This window comes from Hermetia illucens, chromosome 1 (genome assembly GCF_905115235.1).
Source record: "Hermetia illucens chromosome 1, iHerIll2.2.curated.20191125, whole genome shotgun sequence".
Taxonomy (NCBI): domain Eukaryota; kingdom Metazoa; phylum Arthropoda; class Insecta; order Diptera; family Stratiomyidae; genus Hermetia; species Hermetia illucens.
Window position 1 is genome coordinate 75,967,295 of NC_051849.1, and position 23,043 is coordinate 75,990,337.

The following is a 23,043-nucleotide window of genomic DNA, read 5'->3' on the forward strand; positions in this document are numbered from 1 at the left end:
CATATGTTTAAAATCATTTGAACCAAGTTCAATAGAAAATAATGAGTAACGTGCCAATGTAGTACGCAGGAAATCAAAGGAAATAAAAACATCAGAAATGCTGCCACTCTATCGAGTGCTGTGAAATGATTTCCCGCTTTGAAACAATAAAGTTGAGTTTTATTGTAAGTTTTGTTTTAGTGTCCCTGGGTAATGTTTTTTAACTGCCTTTCGAAAGTGAAAAATTCCGAATATTCAGAAATTGCTGAATGAGTCAATAATACATAAGTTCTTGTTACAATCTGCTCGCCTGAAATTACCGCTCCGTCCTTTGAATACGCTATTTTTCATAAAGAAATACTTTTTTGAACTTTTATCCCTTCAAGCAACTATATGAAAGTGCACTAATCCAGGTGTCTAGTGGATTACTATCCATACTCTAAGGATAAATATTTCAAATCAACCCCGTAGTGTTCTAAAGTGAAGATACTTGCCCGCTGATTTTTCTGTTTTACGTCTAACGAACTTTTGCTTTTCTAAATAACTTCATTCTACACGTATATATTTTTCTCCATAGGTTTTTCAAATATAACATATGTATATAGATATTTTTAAATCATACCTAACTTTAAAAATTAACAAAGCAAATAAACAGAGAAAGCTACAATCTTTTTGCCATAATTGTTGTTTAAATGACTAACTACAGATTTATGAGAGAAACAATTCAAAAAATTAGTGTAAAACATTATTATATGTAAAAAAATAATATATAATTATATTTAAAAGATATATTATACAGAGAAAAGAAAAACAAAGCAAAACAACAACAAAGATTATAGATAAGATAAATATTATTTTAAAATTAAATATACAATATTAAGAATTAATGAAATTTGCACTTCTGTGGGGTCTCTTTCTATATGCACACACACACACTACATACACATCTACCACAACTACAAAGAAAGCAAAAAATAAAACAATTGAATATGATCATTATATGAAAGAAAAAGAAACTATGAGCATACAGAAAACTATTTAAACAAACGTTTTTATTGTATTAATACGAATTGTATCTTTTTTTATCCCCTAATCTTCTAATTTTTTCTTAATGTAAAAGTGAATGCATGAAAAGTTTAAATTTGAAAAAGAAAATCTGCGAAAAAAAGAAATCTTGAAAAAACAATAAAAAAAACTTCTTTAAATTACATTGTTTAATTCACAAAGGCGAAAATTGTTCTTAGACAGAAAAACCGTCGTCATCATCATCAGTGACGTGGCGAGAGCTGTCTCGTCATCTTACCGTAGATGCAAGAAGACTATACACAGGAGGCGAAACTAGTCAAAACAAGTCGGAAACTGTGTGAAAAGTTGATCTTTCATGTAATAATATGTATTTGTACATTCGATGGTTTCATTCCCAATATTCAATTCGATGTGGAAGTAATATATTATCTCTTAGAGAGTACCAATTTGACGCAACAGAGGCAACTTTGATCTAGTGTAACTTTGTTAATAATAGTAAGGCCATCAAACTGTCCAGAATGTCAGAATATTAAAGCCTATATCAATGCACGGGTCTAGGATGAGCTTAAGCAAAGTTTTAAAAATATGTTTATATACTATTATTGACTTCATTCGACCAGATATCGGTATGGAGGGTATTTTGGCGCCTAGATGTAATATACAGGCATCATGCTTTTTTTTAGATTTGTCTGGTGGATAGTTTCACAGAATGGCCCCTTAATGAAAGTAACTCTTTTTTATGACTTCCTTACTCCCTCGTTTCGAAACCGACTTCAGAACTAAGACCTGCTTCGGAAAGTACTAATCGAGACCTTTCATTTGATACTCAATATGACTATTCAGTGCCTGTATGGGAATCCCCCCCTCCTTAAATTCAACATATAATGATGTAACCCACTGCCTGCGCGGGCGTTCACAATTGCCCCCTTTCGACCAAATTTCATGTCAATGTGTGGAACGATTTCTGAGAAAAGTGCGTGAGGCAGACAGGCAGATAGTAAACCGATTTTTCAACAAAACCTTGAAAAGCAGGACAAAAGATGAGTCATCTGGCTGGTGTGGATAGGGTTTACCATTTTTCGTGGCCGCAAGTTGTTTCGACTGCTCTGAGAAGTTGTCAAGTCGCCGTCTAGTGTATCAGGCCGACGGTGTTTTGATCGACATTTAGGTTGTTTACGATCGGCTTGAGTATTCAGGCGGGTGAGTGAATTATTAGCGCGGATAATCATACCACCGAAGGCGCTTGCCAAGGATGGGTGCCATACCATTTGTACTTGTTATTTCTAAGGTGACATGGCGAGTTATGCCATCTATCCAAGACAATATTTTCGTCAGCTGTGAATTGCCGTTCTTTGTCTTTGGGAGCTGCTCAGCATTCGAGATCGCATAAGGCGTCGCGACTAACGGCGCTTCAATACAATTCGATTTTAGGTTCATGTTAAATATCTAATCTTGAAGATAGTCGACCGTCTCGGTATAAGTCTTCGTCATACAGAATGCGATTGGTCGCGACGCCCGGCGATCTCTGTCCGCAGCGATCTGTTAATGTGGTTATATGATGCAATATTGCATTACATATACCACACACAACACGATCTACCGCAGCGTCCACAAATCTCTCAAGGCAAATGGAAATACTAGAAAACTACTATTCGATGTTACTAAAGCTATTCATTAGAAAGTTATCATAAATGGATCGCTCACAAGACATCGCCTTGTGCGTGACAGTGCCATAATGGCGATTGTTGCGGCGATCTCTGATCAGCTTGACCTCGCGTTATAACAACTTCGACTACAAAGAACACTTTGTTGTAAGTATCTGAAATAGTATTCCACGGAAATTAGCATTGGTTTTCCTAGCATCGTTAACTTGGTATTAAATGTACAATTCGAAGCATTTTATTATAACTAATTTGAATACACGATGGGATACATTTGATGGGGCACATTATTCCAAATAATTTAAAGGCAGCATCGACGTCTTCGACAACACCAATTGATACACATAGCCCAGGTTTCATTGAACTTACTATATTTCTCCAACAGAACTTGCTCCTTTTTGTTCCCGTATTCGTAATGTTTGTTTTGTTTTCTACATTTACCATAACCATTTTGAGAATTCTGTATCAAAAAACGGTTTTAACATTTGTTGTTTTTTTGTCGGCATGTTTTTAATGCGATGAGTTAGTTCGAGAGCTGGCACTAATGCGGGCTTTTCTAGCGTTGAACGTTGGGGACGATGTGCAATTCTCCATGTGGCGGCACAAAATATAAAATATATTGTTGCATATATTTAATTACATAATATGTATATTGCATTATAATATATATTCACTGCATTCCCTGTTTTTATTCCAAAGTGTTCCAACGGTTAACGAACTAATTCTTCCATACTACCTTCAAGCTTGGTTATACTTGTAACAAGGGTTTACTGTAATTGATTTGGAAGGTGTCATCATCAATTCTATGTGACTATCTTAAAAACTCTATTTTGTAGAGTATTGCATGATTGACGCATGTGTTTTAAAGTTCTTTGGACTCTTATTTTCATCATATTCCCAACAACTTGACTATTTGTTTCATCGATAACATCAAACAGCCAATCATAAATCTGTATTTTTGAAATGCGTTTTTAAGTATTGACATCTTGTTTTTATTGTAAACTTTGTTACCCTTTTATAAATTACAGTCAGCACTTTTTACCATATTTGTAGTATGATAAAGGATCATGAAGGTCTTAAAGTGGATAAAATAAAAACTTTTAAACGTGCTAAGACCGCTTGACCTGTTTCTAACTTGAAGATTGAAACTTACATAGAACCATATTGCTTCTTATTATTAGAGCGTCCTTGACTTTTTTTTATTTTTTAACCCTTAATTCAGATTATATTTTCCGATTTTGTTATGTGTCCGCTTTCCTTTCCTCGGTACACAGCATCGACATTTTACTTCAAAAATAGCACAAGAATCTGCAATATATTCCTAGATTCGATTACTTGTTTCAAATAAAGAGATGCAAAACTTTGCAGATACCATACTGTATGAGAAGTACAATGGAATTGCCACTTGTTTGGGCTAGAAATTTCTGTTAAATTTTATTTTGGTAAAGCATGCCGGTGAGAACATCATATGCTACTAGGGGAAACTCAGCTCTTCTGGGGTACCCAGCAGGTTAGTCCGATTTAAGCTATCATAATTCCTCTATAAATCAATGGAATGCAATAGTCATAGAGTTTTAATGAGGCCAATATTAACGTGTTAATACTGCCAAAACATATATATGAAACCAGAAACAAACATGTTCTAAATAATCAAATTTTTATGGTAATATTGCGTAATTATAGAAGATGCACATACCAACAGATTAATCAAAATCAATGGGTGCAACTAATTATAGAATTTGTATGAGACCATTGTCAATGCAACCTGGGAACCAAAGTAGACATGACAGAGTTAGACTTCCTTTGGCAATTGTTCATGAATATGGATTCAAGAAAGATCTCTCCTTCCAATAAAGGGTAGTTATAGTATAGCTGAACCACCAGCCTAGTGTAAAATTTTCTGACGACCCACACAATCGAAGTGCGGGAAGGGATTACAGGGAGAAAGTGTACTAGCAAGTGATACCCAAAGCAGTGCTTAAAGGCAGAGCCCATGGTAACCGATCAAAAGGGAAATCAAGCAGGTTATTAATAATAATCCAGATTGGATCAGGGCCTTGAAGTATGTTAGAGTACTTCATTCAAGACCGTAACGGTACACTACAGAACAGCCTGTAGGAGATAATGTGGTCAGCATTGTGCTCGACCGAGATTATTACACTGATTTGACTCATTCACGGCTGAGTTGACTGGTATCCGACGGCAAATCACGATACAAATTCCACTGCCACCACTGAGACTTGAACCGCGACCTTCCGTACGATAGCCTTGTGCTCTAACCACTCAGCTATCCGGACACCAAGCAGGTTATTAGATCGAATTAATTGGTACTTGTGCACCAGGAAGATCACGACTCGATTTGATCTATACTATCACCGAAGTGACTACTTTCTAATTTAATACGTGACATCAATCATTTGTACTTAGCTCACTTGCTCTAAGAGATGTGGCAATGTGATCCATCTTCTAAATTAGTAGCAAGTCAGGCTAGTTGAATGTACAGATATAATTACACGTTTCAGATACAGTGTGTCCCGTTTATTATGGCACAAATTTTAATTGTGGATAGTACCACTTGTTTGAGGAAAATTGGTCAATGGAATAGGTGCACTATCATTTATCTGTTTAAAGTTATACCATTTCTTCGCGAATAGTGATTAAAAGCTTGATCTTCCCAAAAAAATCACCACTTCCACACAAAAAAGTAAATCGACTATGTTCTCATAAGACGACGATATCTTACCACCGTCACTGATTGCAAAACCATTCCCTATGAGACCATCTTTCCAATCAAGCCACTGATAAAAAAACGTGAGGAATGCACTGGCCCGCCGCGCATTAAATGGTGGCGATTTCGTGAGAAGAAAAAAGAAATGATCCCACTTATGCGATTATCAATGATTACGAATGTGAAAGAAGCATGGAACCAAGTTAAAGAGACGATTCACAAAGCGGCCTATGCAACTCTCGGGGTCATCAAGCCAGGTAAGCGGTTCATCAACCGAGATACTTGGCTTTGGAATGACAATATGAAATAGAGGTCCTTGAAAAAAAACCCTCTACCACAAGCACAAGGAAAGCAAAGGAAGCGATCGCCATCCGAGCGGTCCGTTATAATCTATACGATAAACCGGACACTCTGGATGGCGAGTGTATCGACTTGTTAAAAGCCAGCACGAATGCACAAACGATGTTGAACACTTCTGTTGCGGATAGATGAGAATACTTTGAGTAGATTTCAACGGAAAAATTTGTTCATCATTCACTTTGGACCAATTGCACTTGTCAGCGCGACTGAAATCTAGAAAGCAATAAAACGAATGGAATTGGGGAATCGCATCCGAACTTTGGAAAGCGAAAAGCTGGCACCTAACACTGTGGCTCCGTCAATTCTTCAATCGAGCTATTGAGAAAGTTAGAACACCATTTGACTGGCAAGAAAGTACCACAGTTCCAATATAGGAGAAGAAAGGTAATTCAGTAGAATGTTCAAATTACATTCCAATCCGGTTGCTGTCCGATACCATGAATATTTTTGAACACATTCTTCACAACTGTATACGGGAAATCGTTCACTTCGCGTCTCTGTCGGTATACATCAAGGAAGCGCCCTCTCATCACTCCTTTTTGTTTTGGTTAAGGACACTGTCTCACAGCTGGTGTTCTATGTGATCGACATACAACGAACGTCTCAAACCTAAAACTTACCCCAATGTCGTCCGCCTTATTGCCCTCTATGAGTCTGAGTATTGGATGACTATAAAAGGTAATCAATGGCGTCTTATAGTAATGGAGACGAAGATGTTGCGTTGGAATAATGACTTGACACGCCTTGATCAAATCCAAAATGATGATATCCGCGATCGATATGGGGTTGTACCGATCGTGGAAAAGTTGCAAGAGAGGCGTCTTCGATGGAATGGCCATGTAATCCTTGCTAACGAGAATCCACTTGCCAAGATTGATTTGAACATTGAAGTTCATAGTAAGCGACAACAGATACTTTGGATGCAATTACATCCAGATCAGTTCTTTGATAAAATAAAATGTCGCAACCGATTACCACGAGCCGACCTCGCTTGTGAACGTAACTAAGGCTAAAGAAAAAGCTCTGTTGAAAGCAAACATAAATCTAGTGTCGGAATAATACTAACATAAGAGGTGCCCCAATGATCTGGAAAACGGAAGCAGATAGAGTACTGATAGCAACATTCTGGTCCAGATCGAAAACTACATACAGAGAGCCGTGCGTTCCAAAGGATACTAGGTTTATCTACATACAAAACTTTTAGTGCAGCCTGAGAAGTATAATAGTACAGTGTTAAGCTCGAATGATACATAGTGGAGATGAATTTTCTATGAGAAATTTAATGTAGTTGAGAGGGGGTTCGTGGAGGTAATGTTGGCGGAACAGCAGTGCGGGAACTACTTAGTTTACCGTGTTGGTATCAGATATTGACGCTACGACCTAGTTGGCGTCATCTTCTCGACCTTCTTACCACAGACTCGTATCCTGGTTTGTCAGGGATGTTTTTGTTCGTCGCTACTCTCCAGCGATGTGAAGCCGCAAAGCCTGACCGTATGGAAGACGGTTGAGTGAGTATTTGTGTGCTCTACTTTTTTAGTCACAGTAATGGGCGGTTATATTTCGATTCTTGTTTCTTGAATCAAATGGGTAACCAGTGATCCTAATTCTTAATAATTGTTGTTTCATTTCTAAAACGACTTCACAGCTTCGTTGCTTCTCCCATGGAAAATGAATTCCCTCCCTAGAACACTGAATAAAAGAGATACATTTTATAATAGAATTCGGTACAAAATGAATGTTCCTCTCAAAGCTGAAAGATACAGTACCCATTCTGAACAAAACCAATGTTGTATACAAGACACTATTGTATGCAACATTGGTTTGTTCAGAATAGAATTGAAAAAATATCCATTTATAAGACATTTTATGTAGTTTCCGAAAATGATATCAAATCTGGGATAAAATTATTTTATTGGGGGAGTCTGAAATTGTGATTCTTTTTGTGAAGGTTTTTTGACACTATTCACGAAAAACGCTATAACTCCGTAACAGTAAAAGACAGAGTGCCCATTCCATGGACCAATTTTCCTCAAACAAGTAGTACTACGCACCATTAAAATTTATATCATCATAAAAGGGACACCCTGTAGACAAGAGCAAGCGAGCACTTTGCGCCAATAAAAGGAGCGTAAGTAAGAAATGGGAATTGAAAACATCAATGGCATACTGGATGTGACGGTCCTGGGGATTTAACGTGAGTACTTACCGTGTAGGTACCATTTGACCGTCCTCTTCGAGAACGGATCGATATGGAACCCCGCTGTGACTGATACAGCGATACTGGTTTATAGTGAGTGAATAATCAAGTGACCTACCTAACACTTCTGCCGCTACTAAGGGCTACGGCGCTGTTCATCGTAACTCCACGCTTAAGCCCAGAAGGAGGTCCGTCCGCAATATGGGCATAACCAGAATCACCATGAAATTCCCAAAATAGGGCCAACAGCGAATAACAGGGACGACAGCAGGTCCCCAATGGATTCCGACGGACTATATCTTCTCAGAGGGAGTACCAGTTAACCCCCAATGAGGCTTCGTAACAAGAACCACTCTAGATGAGTCCATTGCAGAGTAGGGTTTAATCGCCTTCATCAAGTACGTGGAGATGGCATTCTCCAGTATACTGGATATAAAAAAAGCTGTGGTGAATTCCATGCTTACCTAAGGGACACTAATATGGTGACCAAAGTCAGAACAGAGCCCAACTCTAAAGATTCGCCTGCCTCTGCATTAGGAGTGCTATGAAGAGCACACCCAATTTGCTCCGGAGATGCTGCTACAATGTTACCCTTTGACTTTGTACAAACGACAGTTGACGCCGCTTCAGACATACGAGTATGGCGAAATTACCAAAGTAATCAGAATCCTAACCTTGAAGATGGATTTGTGGTTGGACCACTTTGTTTCTGATGGACTAAATGCGATAATTTTGGGTGATAGAGAGAATCTAGCGAGGAAATACGGAAATGCTAAAATCCATATATTTTCTGACAGTTCCAGTTCATAACCAGTATGAGATTATCAGCAGAATCTCAAAACTTTGGTGGCCAAAAACGAGATAATGGTAAAATAGATGGCCCGAAGGAACTCCAGACACCATTCGTGGAGTTAGAGTCTGCATTTGGAGTCAATAAAATATTAACTATAAGAACCCATGATAGAAGACATAGAGAATTAGTATTACAAGATACCGAGCGGATTAAACCAGCGAAAACCCTGAAACTAGGTAAACTGAAAGTAAGGATATTGAGAATTCTAATAACTGGTCACTGTCATCTTCGGAAATATCTATAAACGATGGAGATCTATAATGAAGACAATTTATGCAGACTTTGTGATGAAGGGCGCCCAAAGGAAGTTATATTAATCTTACCCCGTGGGGAATGGCAAACTCTAAGGAACCAATGAGGCGCACATAGACGATTATCTGCTTAGTCTAGCAACTAGGACTGAATTTTCCACATAAATGCATTTTCGAACGACATACAATAAGTCATCAGGAAGCAATACCCCAATCTTTTCCATATATCCACGCGTTCTCTAAAAATATCCAAGGTTTATGTAGTGCAGGATGCAGTTTTATCACAGTGATTAGCTCTTTTCCTTTAATTTCAGATGTTTATGTTTAAGCTACATTCTATGCACGTAAATTGTTATTGCAGTAGATCCGCCAACAACGAACCCTCAAATAGTCAACAACGTTTTTCCCACATTTATGGTTTTGAAAGAGTGATACTTTGTGATTCATTACCACTTTACGAATGTGGCCACCTTCGATAGAACTTTCACTCATTTTATTTTGTTAACTATTCTTTATTCTTTTCTGTTCGTTACATTACATTTTCTGTTCGTTGCATTAACAAAATTGATTTATTTTTTAAGCCATACATTTTCGCTGGGTGTAGCCTTTATCAGACAAAATGGTCATACAGACATTATTTTAAGTGCGGACGATAGTTTCCCTTTAAGTGTCTGTCGGTTCCTTCGCTAGAAAAAATCCCAGGACCCAGGATATCACTTTTCTCTGAATTTAGAAGCATTTTTTTCGAAATCGAGATTCACTTCGTATTTGCTTCCACTTGTTTTGCCTGCATAGGAGCATACAGCTGTTTCTAAACAATTTATCTGCAGTTTGTTGCAGATACATGTTTGTATTTTCGTTTCACCTATTATTAATGCTGTTCACTAATTCTGAAATCTTGTGAAAGCTTTGACGTCGATGTCATTGCGTTGACAGTTTGTCGAACCCCGGTTTCGAGTTGACACTTGGGGGTTGTCATTGTAACTTTTGAATTTCACCAGGGCGAATTCTTGTGAAGTTCTTGCTTTTAATCTAATTTGTTTGAGTTTAAATAGTAACCATAAGTAAGATTCACGTTCTCAATGCAATCCGGGCGATAGTACTGTCATTTTTTTCAATTTAATAATTTTCCCGCCCATTTGCTAACCTGTACGTAGAAGAAAGGTAAACTCAGAAATATTTTATTCGGTTCCAAGCACTGAAAGGTGAATTATCTTTCTACAAAATTTATTCGAACGTTACGGTATTTTCTAAATCTAATGTGTGGGAATTGCGACTTAAGTATATCATTTCGCAACAAAACGTTAGGGACCCCGCTCAATTGGGTACATTTTATGCGTATTGCGAAAGTGCACAGTGCCGCTAAAAAATAGCTGACAGCTTATTAATTTGGTGAATTTTTTTTACACAATTCCTACATTTTAAAGAAATTCATAACGAAAAACAAAAAAACAAGTATTAAGTACTTACATATAATACTCTATAAATACTTAAGACTTTGCAATTTCCTGCATATTCATTTTCAATGAAACTTACTTCAGCTTTATTATGATTACACTTAACGCTGTGGATTCAAAAGGGACTGTGTGCATTTCTTTATTTCAATAATCGACCGATCATGCTGAGTACGTCCCGCTTAAAGTCGGTAGTTTATGGACATTGCTCCAGTCAACTCACAGTAGCTCACTCATCGGCCATCCTAGAAAGGTGGGATCCATTCTATGACATAACCCGCAATGGAGTTTTCGCCGGTGACCTATCCACTGCCTTCTGATCAACACGTTCTGCGGGAATTTGGCCTCTATGTCGACAAAGTGCTAAGTTGGATATTGTATCATCTATTTTGCATTAATTGCCATTAATCGGGGCACTCTGATTTGAGAAAATCTCGAGCGATGAACTGAATCGACGTAGGGGTAAGGTATCGGTAGACGTGTTAATTAAGGGGTGAAAGTGGGGATAGGTCATACTTTAGGACAAAGCGACAAATGCATTGCGGGCTATGTGGGCAGAACAGTAGAGGCGGATTTTCGGGATGATTCGAAGAGAGGTAAAGCGTATTTCATCAAATTGGCAACGGTGGCCCGTATGCGTAATGTACGCAATGTGGGGCTCCGTTTAGAGCGTATTGGCCGCTATATATTATAAGTTCTGCCCATTATTACGAATAGGAAGACTTTAATTACCGTTTAGACTGAAGACCTTGATTTTGTTAGTGTTTTTTTTTAGTCCAACCCCTCATACGTCGCGGCATGTGGTCATGACTCAATGGAAGAGAAAGCAGATGTTATTACCGTAATCCGGGTGTTTGATAAAACATAATATCAGTCATTGAACCTCTTCATGTCCTCCAAGACCGTTTTAAGAACGTCACCGATAACGGGAACAAAAAGTATAGGCGAGGAGATGCCACCCAGACTCTGACTCATCTAAACAGGTTCTTGTGGTGTATGTAGCGACAAAGTTTTTTAAATGATTATTCGGTTTAATTCTGCCATTTCGGGAACCATTTGTTCCCTTTTTCAGTGCTATACGAAATATAGGTATATGTGAATATAAATTGAAATGTTCTCCTCTTTCTTCATCCTTTGTTCCGTTCACAAGCAGGGTCGGCTCGTCGTGATCGGTTTCGCCATTTGGCTTTATCAAATGCTTGATCTGGATGCAATCTCGAAGTTTTTAAATCTCCATCCAGTGTATCAAGCCACCGTTGTTACGGCCGACCTTTTGGTTGCTTACCATCGACTTCGATGTTCAGACCGGTCTTGGCAAGTGAATTCTCGTTTGCGCAAATTATGTGACCATACCATCGCGGACGCCTCTCGCGATTTTTCCACGATCGGTACAACCCCATATCGATTGCGGATATCCTAGTTTTGGATGTGATCAAAACGTGTCACGCCGCTAGTCCAACGCAATATCTTCAACTCCATTACCGCAAGACGCCGTTCATTGTCTTTTATAGTCGGCCAACACTCAGAACCATAGAGAACGACAGGACGGACGACATTGCGGTAAATGTTAGATTTGAAAGGTTCGTTGATACATCGATCACACGTTGTGGAACGCCACTTCATCCAGGTTGCGTTAATGCGTGGAGCAATTTCGAATTTTGAATTTACTCTATAAACCACCAGAATTACTACCTACATTCGAGAGTAAAAAAATCGCAAGCAGATGTTTTCAACGATTTTTTTATTGAAGTATTAATGTTATGTAAAACCACGCATCTAAACTGAAAAGACATTGGAGTACCGATCTAAAGGTACTACATTTGTGCATGAATCCGCTTAAAACGGTGATTATTGGTGTTAATGTATAAAAAATTGTCACGATGTGTTCAAGTACTTGAACTAGAACACCTTGTATTATTGATTTAAGCGTTTAGGCACTTTAACGAATTCTAAATTCGTATTTAGGCACTTGAACCAAAATACCGAAAATGAATGAAACTTCAAGAGTTGCTGGATAATTAACAACTGGTTTCTTTATTCTACATATCAGTCTTAAATACTAATTTACAAGGTAAATTTGACACTGAGTTTAAGAATAGGTGACCGACATTGAACATGCAACAAATGCAACGTATGCAAAGTCAAAAGAATGGAAAACGGGAATTTACAAACAAGTCGGGAAACCGGAAGCTAAACGCTTCAGGTACGAAAGGTTTTGTGTATTTCTTAGTACGTAGCAAGTAATATATCCATATATTATGTAAGAGTATCCACTTTCGGGTGATATTGACATTCATAGTCTTCAATTTTCAAAGAAGCAACAAATTTGAGGTATTATAACTTTGTTAGTAATAGTGCGATTTCCACCAAACTCGGGAAGATCATGCTTTATATTATAGCCTATATCACTTCAAAATTTCATGGTACTAGAATGAACTTAAGGGGGGTTTCTAATCAATTACAAAAAATTGTAGTAATATACTATTATTAACTTTATTTAAACAGATATCGGCTTAGAAGGTATTTCGGAGCCCAGGCACCATATAGTGGCAGCCTTCTGATTTTTTTCAGATTTTTCGGTTCGGTAGTTTCTGAGAATGGCCCCCTTAAAGAAGTGATCACTTTCAACCCCCCGTGCTCCCCACCCTTCCAACGAATCTCAAAATTAAGATCGGCTTTGAAAAGCACTAATCGAGACCTTTAATTTGATACCCCACATGACTATATTTGATGAACAAAAATTTTACACCCCCCTTTTGCATGTATGGGGACCCCCCTTAAATTCGACGTAAAAGGATGTAATTCACTGTATGCGTGAGCGTTCACAGTTCCCACCTTTCTACCAAATTTGGTGTCAATCGCTATAAGTGTCTCCGAGAAAAATGCGTGTGATGGACAGACAGACAGACAGACAGACAGACGGACAGACAGACAGTAAATCGATTTTAATAAGGTTTTGTGTTTACACAAAACCTTAAAAATGGCGAAAAGTGCTGGTATTAGGTAAATTAATTTATTTATGCAAAGACGAAGAAATGAAGTTATTAATTCTGCAGGATTTTTTAATTCATCTAAAACCGAATTTGAAGAAACAAGAAACAAATTAAAGGGGAACTGTAATTAATCATTTCAATCAATCGCTAACTAGTGCTCCCTCCCCTTTGTTAAATCAAAGCTTCCATCCGATGCTTCAGTGAACTATTGCACCTTTGCTGGAGTGCCGTTTCTACTCCCTGTTACTTTTTTGCAAAATCCATCTTATAAATGCTCGATTGGATAAAGGTCTGGGCTTCGTGCCGGCCATGGCATTACAGGTGGTGTAGGGTTTTGCGGCATCATTCATGAAAACAAAATTTTTACGAATGAATCCTTGGAGCGCCACGTGGTCCTGCAAAACCTTCGAAGTAGTGTTGCGTAGTAAATTGACGTAATCTGCGGCGGCTTCTCGCCCCTGTGATGAAGACATGATCCGTTTTCCCTTCGAATGTCATACCACCCCCAGGTAGATCTTCCTGAAAATCTTCGGTATACTCGTGCTCGACCCATTCATTTCCTTGACATCCTGGATTCGAGTGGAAATAAGTCTACGACCAATTTCTCCATCATCCAATTCGCATGTTTTCGAGGGAGCTGAAGGCGAGCTTGGTGGTGGGCGCCTGTCAATTTTAGGTCATTTGCGGACCTGTGTCAAGCCCTTCAGCTAGATATCTTTTTACTATCCACCCATTGATATTGACGTCTCCGAAATTTTTGTCAACGTTGATGCTGATTTCTCAATGATGTGGTGACATCATAATAATCAATGCTTTGGGATGTAGTCCGTTTTATAATAATAATCGTTGGCGCAACAATCCATATTGGATCAGGGCCTTGAAGTGTGTTAGAGCACTTCATTCAAGACCGTAACGGTACACTAGGAGGCAATGTGGTCAGCATTGCGCTCGCCCGAGATTATTACCCTGATTTGACTCAGATACTCATTCACAGCTGAGTCGACTGGTGTCCGACGTCAAATCACGATGCAAATTCCACTGCCACCAGTGAGATTTGAACCGCGACCTTCCGTATGACAGCCTAGTGCTCTAACCACTGAGCTATCCGGACAGGGTAAGGTTTTTTGACAGGTCACGCGCCACGCTCGTATTAAACTGTTATTCCACATTTTCTACTTGTTTGGCAAATTGTAATGAAAATACTGACGCCGTAACGTCTCCAAAATTGTTTAGTTGCATTATCAAAATCTAGTTAAAAGTTTTTTTCGTTTCCATGCACATCATCGGCGCATTTCTGGCTCAATGAATACATTAATAAATAAAATTGCCATATTTAAATGATAAACAACTGAAAGAGTTTTATGATCTACCATTACACCCACAGGTTTATGGGCCGATGGAATCATAGGTCCATATTTTTTTCAAAAATCATTACGAACAGAAAGTAGCTGTCAATGGTGACTACTATCAACTCATGATAATGGATTGTTTGCTATCTGAAATTGAAGGTTATGGTCTTAGTAACTTTTTGTTTCAGTAAGATCATGCGAGACGTACAAACTGCCTTCATCCAGATCGAGCAGGCCGCAATTGGGGCGAGATCTTGGGCTGCACATCAATGAAGGTGCTTTGACGTCGGAGACCAGTCGACTCAGCTGTGAATGAGTATCTGAGTCAAATCAGGGTAATAATCTCGGGCGAGCACAATGCTGACCACATTGCCTCCTAGTGTACCGTTACGGTCTTGAATGAAGTGCTCTAACACACTTCAAGGCCCTGATCCAACATGGATTGTTGCGCCAACGATTATTATTATTATTATTTATTACTATAAAAATAAAGAGGATTTATTAGAAAATATTATAAAAATACAAATGTATATATTTATGAATCACTCCTCATCACTTGATGACAAATCACGATGAATCCCTGCTGAGGTTTGTAGTTGAGAAGCTGTCCCAGATGTTGACGCTTTGAAAAATTTAGTTGAACTTGTCTGATTTGCTTTATGCTTTTTCAAGTTGTACAATTCCCGATAACATTCAACACTTTTATTTATTGAAAAGAACACCGTTTTCTTCCTTTCATTGTCTCCATCATCCTCCAAATACTCCAACGCCTTCTCAATGTGTTCCAAAAGTTTGGAAATTTTTTTGGTTGGAAACCTCTCAATTCTTCGTCTGTTACAGTATTCAACAATTCCCTGCCAATAGCCAATAGCCTGTCTTTGGAGGCTTTTAAGCCTGGTGTTGTAGCTTCTTTCTTAGAAATAATTGTACGTGATGGTAAACGCTTCCAGAAAAGTCCTGTCTCATCGACATTAAAAACTTGTCTCGGGCTGTAACCGCCTGCATCAATAATACTTTTAAGCATGTCGGGAAATTTGTTCGCTTCTACATAATCAGCACTAGCGGTCAATTTTAAATTATGCAGACCAAATTTTGATTTGAATTTGCCGAACCATCCTCGACTTGTATTGAAATCGAAGGCTTCGTTTTCACTTCTAATGGTATTGAACAAACTCTTCGTCTTTTATTGGATGACTGCAGTTGAAATTGGTATGTTTCTCTGGTTTATCAAGAATCCAGGCATACAGCAATTCTTCCGTCTTCTCTAATATAAAGGGTCGATGTTTTGTTATTATGGTAATTCATGGTGAAGAAATGGCCTCCATTCCAAAAACCTTAGACAGGAAAGGTTTTGGGTATTTCTTTTTTGTAAAGAGATTTGAGTGTGCATTTGTCCCATTACGTGCTACATACGTAATATATGATTAAATTATGTGAAAATATCTATTATAACTTTATTAGTAATAGTGCGATTTTCGCCAAATTTAGGATAGGTAGGATTATGCTCTATGCTCTAGCCTATATTGCCGCAAAATTTCGTGATTCTAGGATGAACTTGAGGCGGGTTTTCCTGCCAATTACTAAAAATTATAATAATGTATTATTATTAACTTTATTTGAACAGGTACCGGTATGGAGGGAGCCTAGGCACCATACATTGGCACCTTCTTGATTTTTTTCAGATTTTCCGGTTAAGTAGTTTCTGAGAATGGGTCCGTTAAAGAAATGATCAATTTCAACCTCCCGCACTCCCCACCTTTCCAACAAATGTCAAAACTAAGGCAGGCTTCGAAAAGTACTAACTGAGACCTTTAATTTGATACCACACATGACTATATTTGATGAAAAATTTAGACCCCCGTTTTGCATGTACGAAATTCGACGTAAGGATGTAATTCACTATATTCGTGAGCGTTCATAGTTCCCACCTTTCTAACAAATTAGGTGTCAATTGCTATAACCATCTCCGAGAAAAATGCGTGTGATGGACAGACAGACAGACAGTAAACCGGTTTTAAAAAGGTTTTGTGTTTACACATTATTTCCGAGTAATCACAATCTCGGCGGATGCCGAATTTTACCTAATACTAGCATTAAGTGCCAAGCATTTAGGCTCGGACGATCCTACCTACTTAAAAACTAAAGGGACGCTGGTGGGGGTGGCATGCGTTCCGATGTCACGAGGCAGGTTGGAAACCTGCCGTTCCACGGCAGACTTTGGATGGTGCATTCGGAATTGTCCGTATCCGCCGCTGGACGTTTTCCAAATCGGTCTTCGTCCACGGCAATATTCCGAATACATAAGCCAGTGAAGGGATAGCGAATACATTCAACGCGCTTATTTTATTCTTCCCCGAGCGATGCGGTTTCAGCACCAACTTTACACGTCGCAGGAATTCGGACAGCAGAGCATCCTTCAGATCACCAACTCGAGCATGGGTTCCTTGCAGAATTCCTAGGTACTTGTAGAAGTCTGTCTCGGTCATAGCTTCGATGTGGAGGTCACCAATGCTATGTCCGGCATGGGGCTCTTGATAACCTTTGCGGATGGCTTGGATTCTACACTTGTCTAATCCAAACTCCATTCGAACATGTCTATTATTCGCAACAGACTTCTAATGTGGTCGCCAGCTTCAGCATACAACTTAACGTCATCTCATTATTTCATTTCATGCCATTAGTTTATTATTATTTTCAGGTCTTTTTTGGTATTTTTTACTGGGAAGATTTAATTGGAATTCAATCAAATGGAAATTGTATTAGTCGTGTTTCAGACCACTTTTGAGAATTTTTTTGAATAATTTATGACACAAATAACAAAGTTACGCGGTAATAGGCCGCTGAAAGTGGTTACTAGAGTTCTCCAACTGCGGGACGTGCACCGGCTCCATTTTTTATCTGAAACCAAAAAAGTTTTAATTTTACATTACTAACTTATTCACTTATGTTCAAAAAGAAAATGTTTCAATTTTCATCATTTTTTTTCACTAATTATGCAAAAAAAATACACTCTTAACATTTTATAATGATCGGTTCATTAGCTTTTGGTTTAGAATTCCCGCAAATGTAAGACAAATCATTTTGAGAAAAACGCGCGCATTGTTTGATATGAAGACATTTAACAGCCTTAATTACTAGCGAAATACAGTTACAACACTGACGTCAAGTAATTATATACGCTATTCAGCTAGTGCTGCAAGATTACGTAAGAAAATAAAGCGGCTAACTTCGCTCCTTCGCTTCGAAACTTTGGTAGCGCACTATGGTATAGCTAAGTTAATAATCTATGCAATCAAATGCAATCGGTTCTTGTTGTAAGCAATTCCACTGCTAAAATTAATAAATGAAAATAATGTTTTATTTCTGTTTGAATACTAATTTGTATCCATTTATTTCTTTCATTACATTCGTCACAGCTATAATGCTTGGAAGACAATATGAAGACTGATGAGGGCCTTTTTTCGGTGCGGATAGTGGTAGCGGATTTTTATATGCATCGACCCATTCCAGGTTTAGATCCGACTTATTCTGATTTTCGTGGACAAGAGCTAAAATCGGTGTGTATTGAATTGAGAATAGTTTGCGATTTCCTTACATAACCGTTTTGATTTCCCCATGCAGCTCCCCGTTATTCGTATTTTTGGATCAGATTCTAATGGCGACAAAGTTTGTATGCATGTGCATGGAGTATTCCCCTATTTTTATATACCTTATGAAAGCAGTACTTTATGCAATGTCGATCAGATTGTTTACCAGATAGCTGCTAGTCTTGATAAAGCAATTAATATATCATTGGGTCAAACTCAATCACAAAATCAACATGTTTTTAAGATACAACTTGTGAAGGGAATGTAAGTGTTTGATGGTTCTTTGGATTGTTTCCAATAATAATTGACTCGCTTTTAGACCGTACTATGGATACCATGGCAAGGAGCATCAGTTTCTTAAAATATTTTTATACAATCCCCGTTTTATTAAGAAAGCTGCAAATTTATTACAAAGTGGTGCAATTTTGGGAAGAGTTTTTCAGCCGCATGAATCGCATGTTCCCTATATTTTACAATTTTTTATCGATTACAATTTATATGGCATGAGTTTTTTGCATGTTCCAATGGAAATTGTAAAATACAGACAATCTGAAGAATCAGGTAAACTTGAGAAACATTTGTCAATTTATTTGGCCAAGATATGGAAAGGGAAACCTTTATTTTGCCTCATTTTACAGACAGTGGCAAAATACCAGCATTTCTTGATGTTAATCAGGTGCTAGAGCGAAATATTCTGCGAATTTCTACTTCACGTCATGAAGTTGACATTGCTGCCGCTTTCATATTAAACCGGTTTGAACTTCTAAGTAGCCAGTCGGGTAACACGAATCCAGGGATCGAATCAATTTGGGAAGATGAACGGCTGAGGCGTCAAAAAATGCAAGATGACCAAGAAGTAAAAAAAGGGTTTCTTAAAGCAGAATATTTTGACTTTTGATTTTTGCTTTCAGATTCCACCCTTGGAGGTAGCGTGCTCGCAAGATCGTATTTGCGCGAAGCCAACGGAAAGTGATATATTTTATAGAGCAGCTTTACAATCTAAATTGTCGTTTGAAAATCAAGAAGATAACGTTTCAAATTTAACGGCGCTAGATAGTACAATTGCAAGTGATAAGGTAGATTGTTACACATTAATTTTTGTGACACTAAAAGTTAAGTTTTCGACATTTCAGAAAACCAAGTTTAATTTATCAAAGTTGTTGATGAATTCTGTTTACCCCGGCGAATGTTCACAAGATATGAATGCGACACTGGCAAATGCTTCGAAAATTCCAGATCACCTTTCAAATGTCAGTCTTTTTCATAAAACAATACGCGCCAGATCGAAGTCACGAACCAGTGTATCTAGTGAAAGTAGCTTTGTTGATGAGGAAATGGTTCTAAGTTTGTCACAACAACGTCAAGCTTTAACGGTCAATCAAACATGTATGCGCTGATCTAGCTCATGTTACCAACAATTGTAGTATTTTGTTATATTTCAGTGGAAGGTGAAGATTTTCAACTGCTCGAAGTGATGGAGCAGTTGGAGGAAGATGAAGGTGGAATCGATTTAGATAGCACTTTAGCACCCCTTTCGCAATCGTCTAGAAATTGTGAGGATTTCTCTTTTATTACTTTTACTGATTTTGAACAAATAATTAAAGCCTGTTTTAATGTTTGAATAGTCCCTTCGAAAAAAGGCGAAGATATCAACTTAAATTTGACTATTGATAAAGGTCAGGAATTGTGTTCTGATGATGATGAGGAGGATATGAATGATTATACTATTTCTATGGATAGTGTTGATAAAATCCTTATGGAATTATCGCAAGCGCAGTAAGGAAACCGAATATCTATAATTTGCACTTTTGATTCTTTATTATTTTGTTTTCATGCATTTTACCTCAGGAGTTCTCGTAAAGAGACTTTCCCCCAATTTGATGGATGTGATGACTCATTTTCAACTCCAAAAAAGCGAAGAAATAACCGAACTGCTTCAAAGCTGAAAGCATCTCCACGTTCACCCCGAATTGGTTCTGCTTCGAAGTATGCACCTTTAGACATAACCGTCACTCAGTCGCCTGTATCGGGTAGAGGTAGCTGTATATTCGACATTCATTATTACAGTTTAGTGATGCAAATTGTTTTAGGAATACGGGAAAATGGAATTCTTCCGAATAAAGCCACTAGTTCGACGTTGTTGAATGGTACATCAAATGGATACGTTTCAAGATTGACGTGAGTTTTTTTAAGATTAGTTGTTTTTTTAGATCATAGTTAACTCTTGGAGTAGCTCTTCAATAAGTGGTCCAAGATTGACTAGGGAAGAAGTGAAGTTTTTTCGCTTTTGGATAAATCATTACATATTTTGGACGGTGTTGTTTCTTATATTTTGCAATGTTTTTTTCTTTTGGTCATGTTTCTGAATTGTAAATTGTGAAGTAACTTTCAAAACTCAAAGTTCTCCAAGGATATAACGTTATTGCAAAGCTCCTACACGCAATGAATGAATAATCCTAGCCCACATTTTAATTCCAATCATCCGATCTTATCTATTTCCTGTCCTCTCTTTTATTATCCGTTCCGTGAGCTGATTGCTTACGCAAGCCCGTAAAACAAAGCGCCTCTTTATTGGTCACGTTTGAGAAAGAATGCTAGCTTTACGCATGTGGGAATTTCCTTTAACAGTGCAACTTATTCATTTTACATATATCTTATGTTGCTGCTCTTTGGGTGCTGTTGCTTTCTATAGCGTTGTTATCAGCTCTATTGCTTACTATTTTGCGGAATACTTTCATCTTTGTTGCTGTCATCTTCTCTAAATTCTTCAATCTTGTATGTTTTAATCTTGATGATATGTTGTGTATTTTTTTAGGTCGTCCACAAATTTGCGTTTGAAACGCTGCTCAGTAAATTTGATTGACGAATTTAAAGTCCTTAACGATTACAGAGGCAGTCAAAAAGTCAAAGCTAGCTCGTCGATAGATAACGAAAAATCATTTATTGTGTGCAGTTTGAAACCAAGCACTCCAGTCCGAAATACTTTGCGAATGCAGCCAATAGACAACAAAATGGAAAAAGAGACAGTGAAACGAATTAAATTAGATGTTCATGGCTTGAAAAAATGCAAAGTGAAATTAAAAAGATTGAGTAATTATCGAAAGATTATTAAAAAGCATTGTCAATTGCCTGGAGATATATCAGCGGGTGTCGAAGAATCCGTAGGCGAAACAAGTGCTGCAAAAGAACCCGTTGTCTTGGAGGATGATATTGAAGAAAATAGCAATGAGGGTAAAATATCTGATGATATTGAGGAAAAGAGCGATAAGGGTAAAATATTTGATGATATTGAAGAAAAGAGCGATGAGGGTAAAATATTTGAAGAAGCACTGAATGTCGAGACAATTGAATCAACTGAAAGCTCTCCAGCGGAGCCTGATGATAATGAAGAAAATGTAAGTTTGGATGCAAACGGTTTCATCAAACCGAAAATTAGAGCTGTTGAAGTAAAAAATGAACCAGTGAATCGAAGAAGGAGCTGGTCGCCTGGTGATATATCGCGTGAGTACGACCGTAAGCATAACTTTTTCCCAAAAGCTGGTCCTTCTGGAATGAAAAAGTCTCAACGGCGGCGTAAGAAGAAAGTTCAACAGGTACCAGCGAGTAGTAGACAAACAAGGCAAACTGTAAAACAGCAGCTAAGTCCTGAAAAGAATTCACCAGCTGATGCTGCTGAAGATTTGAATATATGTAGCTTTTACGAGAAGTCTTTTGTTGTTGACAGTCCATCATTATTCAGTGATAGTTCACCGCGAACTTCACAAACAAAGTTTTCATACGAATCCACTTCTATGGGAAATTGTCATATACAATCAATCGTACCATCCATGAATTCAGAGCTAGTAGTTGTGACACCGTTGAATCTTCCACCAACATTTGAACAAGTAAACGAGCAGGCTGTCATATATGATATTCCCGATGAAGTTTTTACGGAGCCTTTTTACGGAGATGATGCAGACATTACGAGTAAACGAGAAGTGGGACACACTGTGCTGCATATTCCGGGAAAATCCTTGAATACATGCCAAGAATTTGAAAGTGTTGTGTCGAATTTGAAAGGTAAATTATGAATGATTCTCACTATGCGAATGCATGCTATTATATCGAAATCAATTTGTTTATAGATATTAAAAGTTATCTTTAAGTATATAACATTTGTGCAACTTTGGGGCTGGCGAATAGAGCAGTATCTGTGAATTTATAGTTGAAATGTTAGCCTCTGCTATTGCATTTTGAAAATGTGACAAATGACAAAAAGAATGTGATCTAGAAGTAGTTTCTGAAGTTCCGTTCTACGCGAAATAGGTTTATCTCTAACACCCACAAAACAAATCTGAAACTCTAACAAAAGTGAAATCATATTGTCCGCACTAGAAGGTCCCTCCAGAATAATTCAATGGTTTTTTTGGCTTCTGAAGATTTGCTGCACGTTTGTTTTGAAATCCTGACGAATTTGATACCTTTTCCAATTAATGAATTTTTGATATTTTTTTTCTTTTCAATAGTTTATTTTTGTCTTTTTCTCGATATTTCTCCCAGACACTTTGGAACTATTAGAAAAGTTTCAATTCAAGTTAAAACAAGTCGGAATACCGGAAGCTCGCG

The 23,043-nt window shown here is 37.8% G+C and overlaps 1 protein-coding gene across 4 annotated transcripts in view; it reads left to right on the plus strand.

Annotated features, from left to right (window-relative positions):
* Positions 1-9,556: 9,556 nt before the first annotated feature.
* Positions 9,557-23,043, plus strand: part of LOC119661147 (DNA polymerase zeta catalytic subunit) — a 39,978-nt gene continuing 26,491 nt past the window's right edge. For 2 of the 4 annotated variants that reach the window (XM_038070356.1, XM_038070359.1), the window contains exons 1-12: positions 9,557-10,219; positions 18,268-18,408; positions 18,473-18,702; positions 18,758-18,999; positions 19,077-19,294; positions 19,350-19,514; positions 19,572-19,824; positions 19,881-19,991; positions 20,064-20,214; positions 20,287-20,474; positions 20,529-20,616; positions 21,254-22,497. In XM_038070356.1, coding sequence (XP_037926284.1) covers positions 18,289-18,408; positions 18,473-18,702; positions 18,758-18,999; positions 19,077-19,294; positions 19,350-19,514; positions 19,572-19,824; positions 19,881-19,991; positions 20,064-20,214; positions 20,287-20,474; positions 20,529-20,616; positions 21,254-22,497 — 3,010 coding nt within the window. In that variant the 5' untranslated portion in view covers positions 9,557-10,219; positions 18,268-18,288. Of the gene's footprint in view, positions 10,261-17,730; positions 18,117-18,267; positions 18,409-18,472; positions 18,703-18,757; positions 19,000-19,076; positions 19,295-19,349; positions 19,515-19,571; positions 19,825-19,880; positions 19,992-20,063; positions 20,215-20,286; positions 20,475-20,528; positions 20,617-21,253; positions 22,498-23,043 lie in introns of those variants that run through there. The other 2 variants (XM_038070357.1, XM_038070358.1) reach the window with 2 other exon arrangements.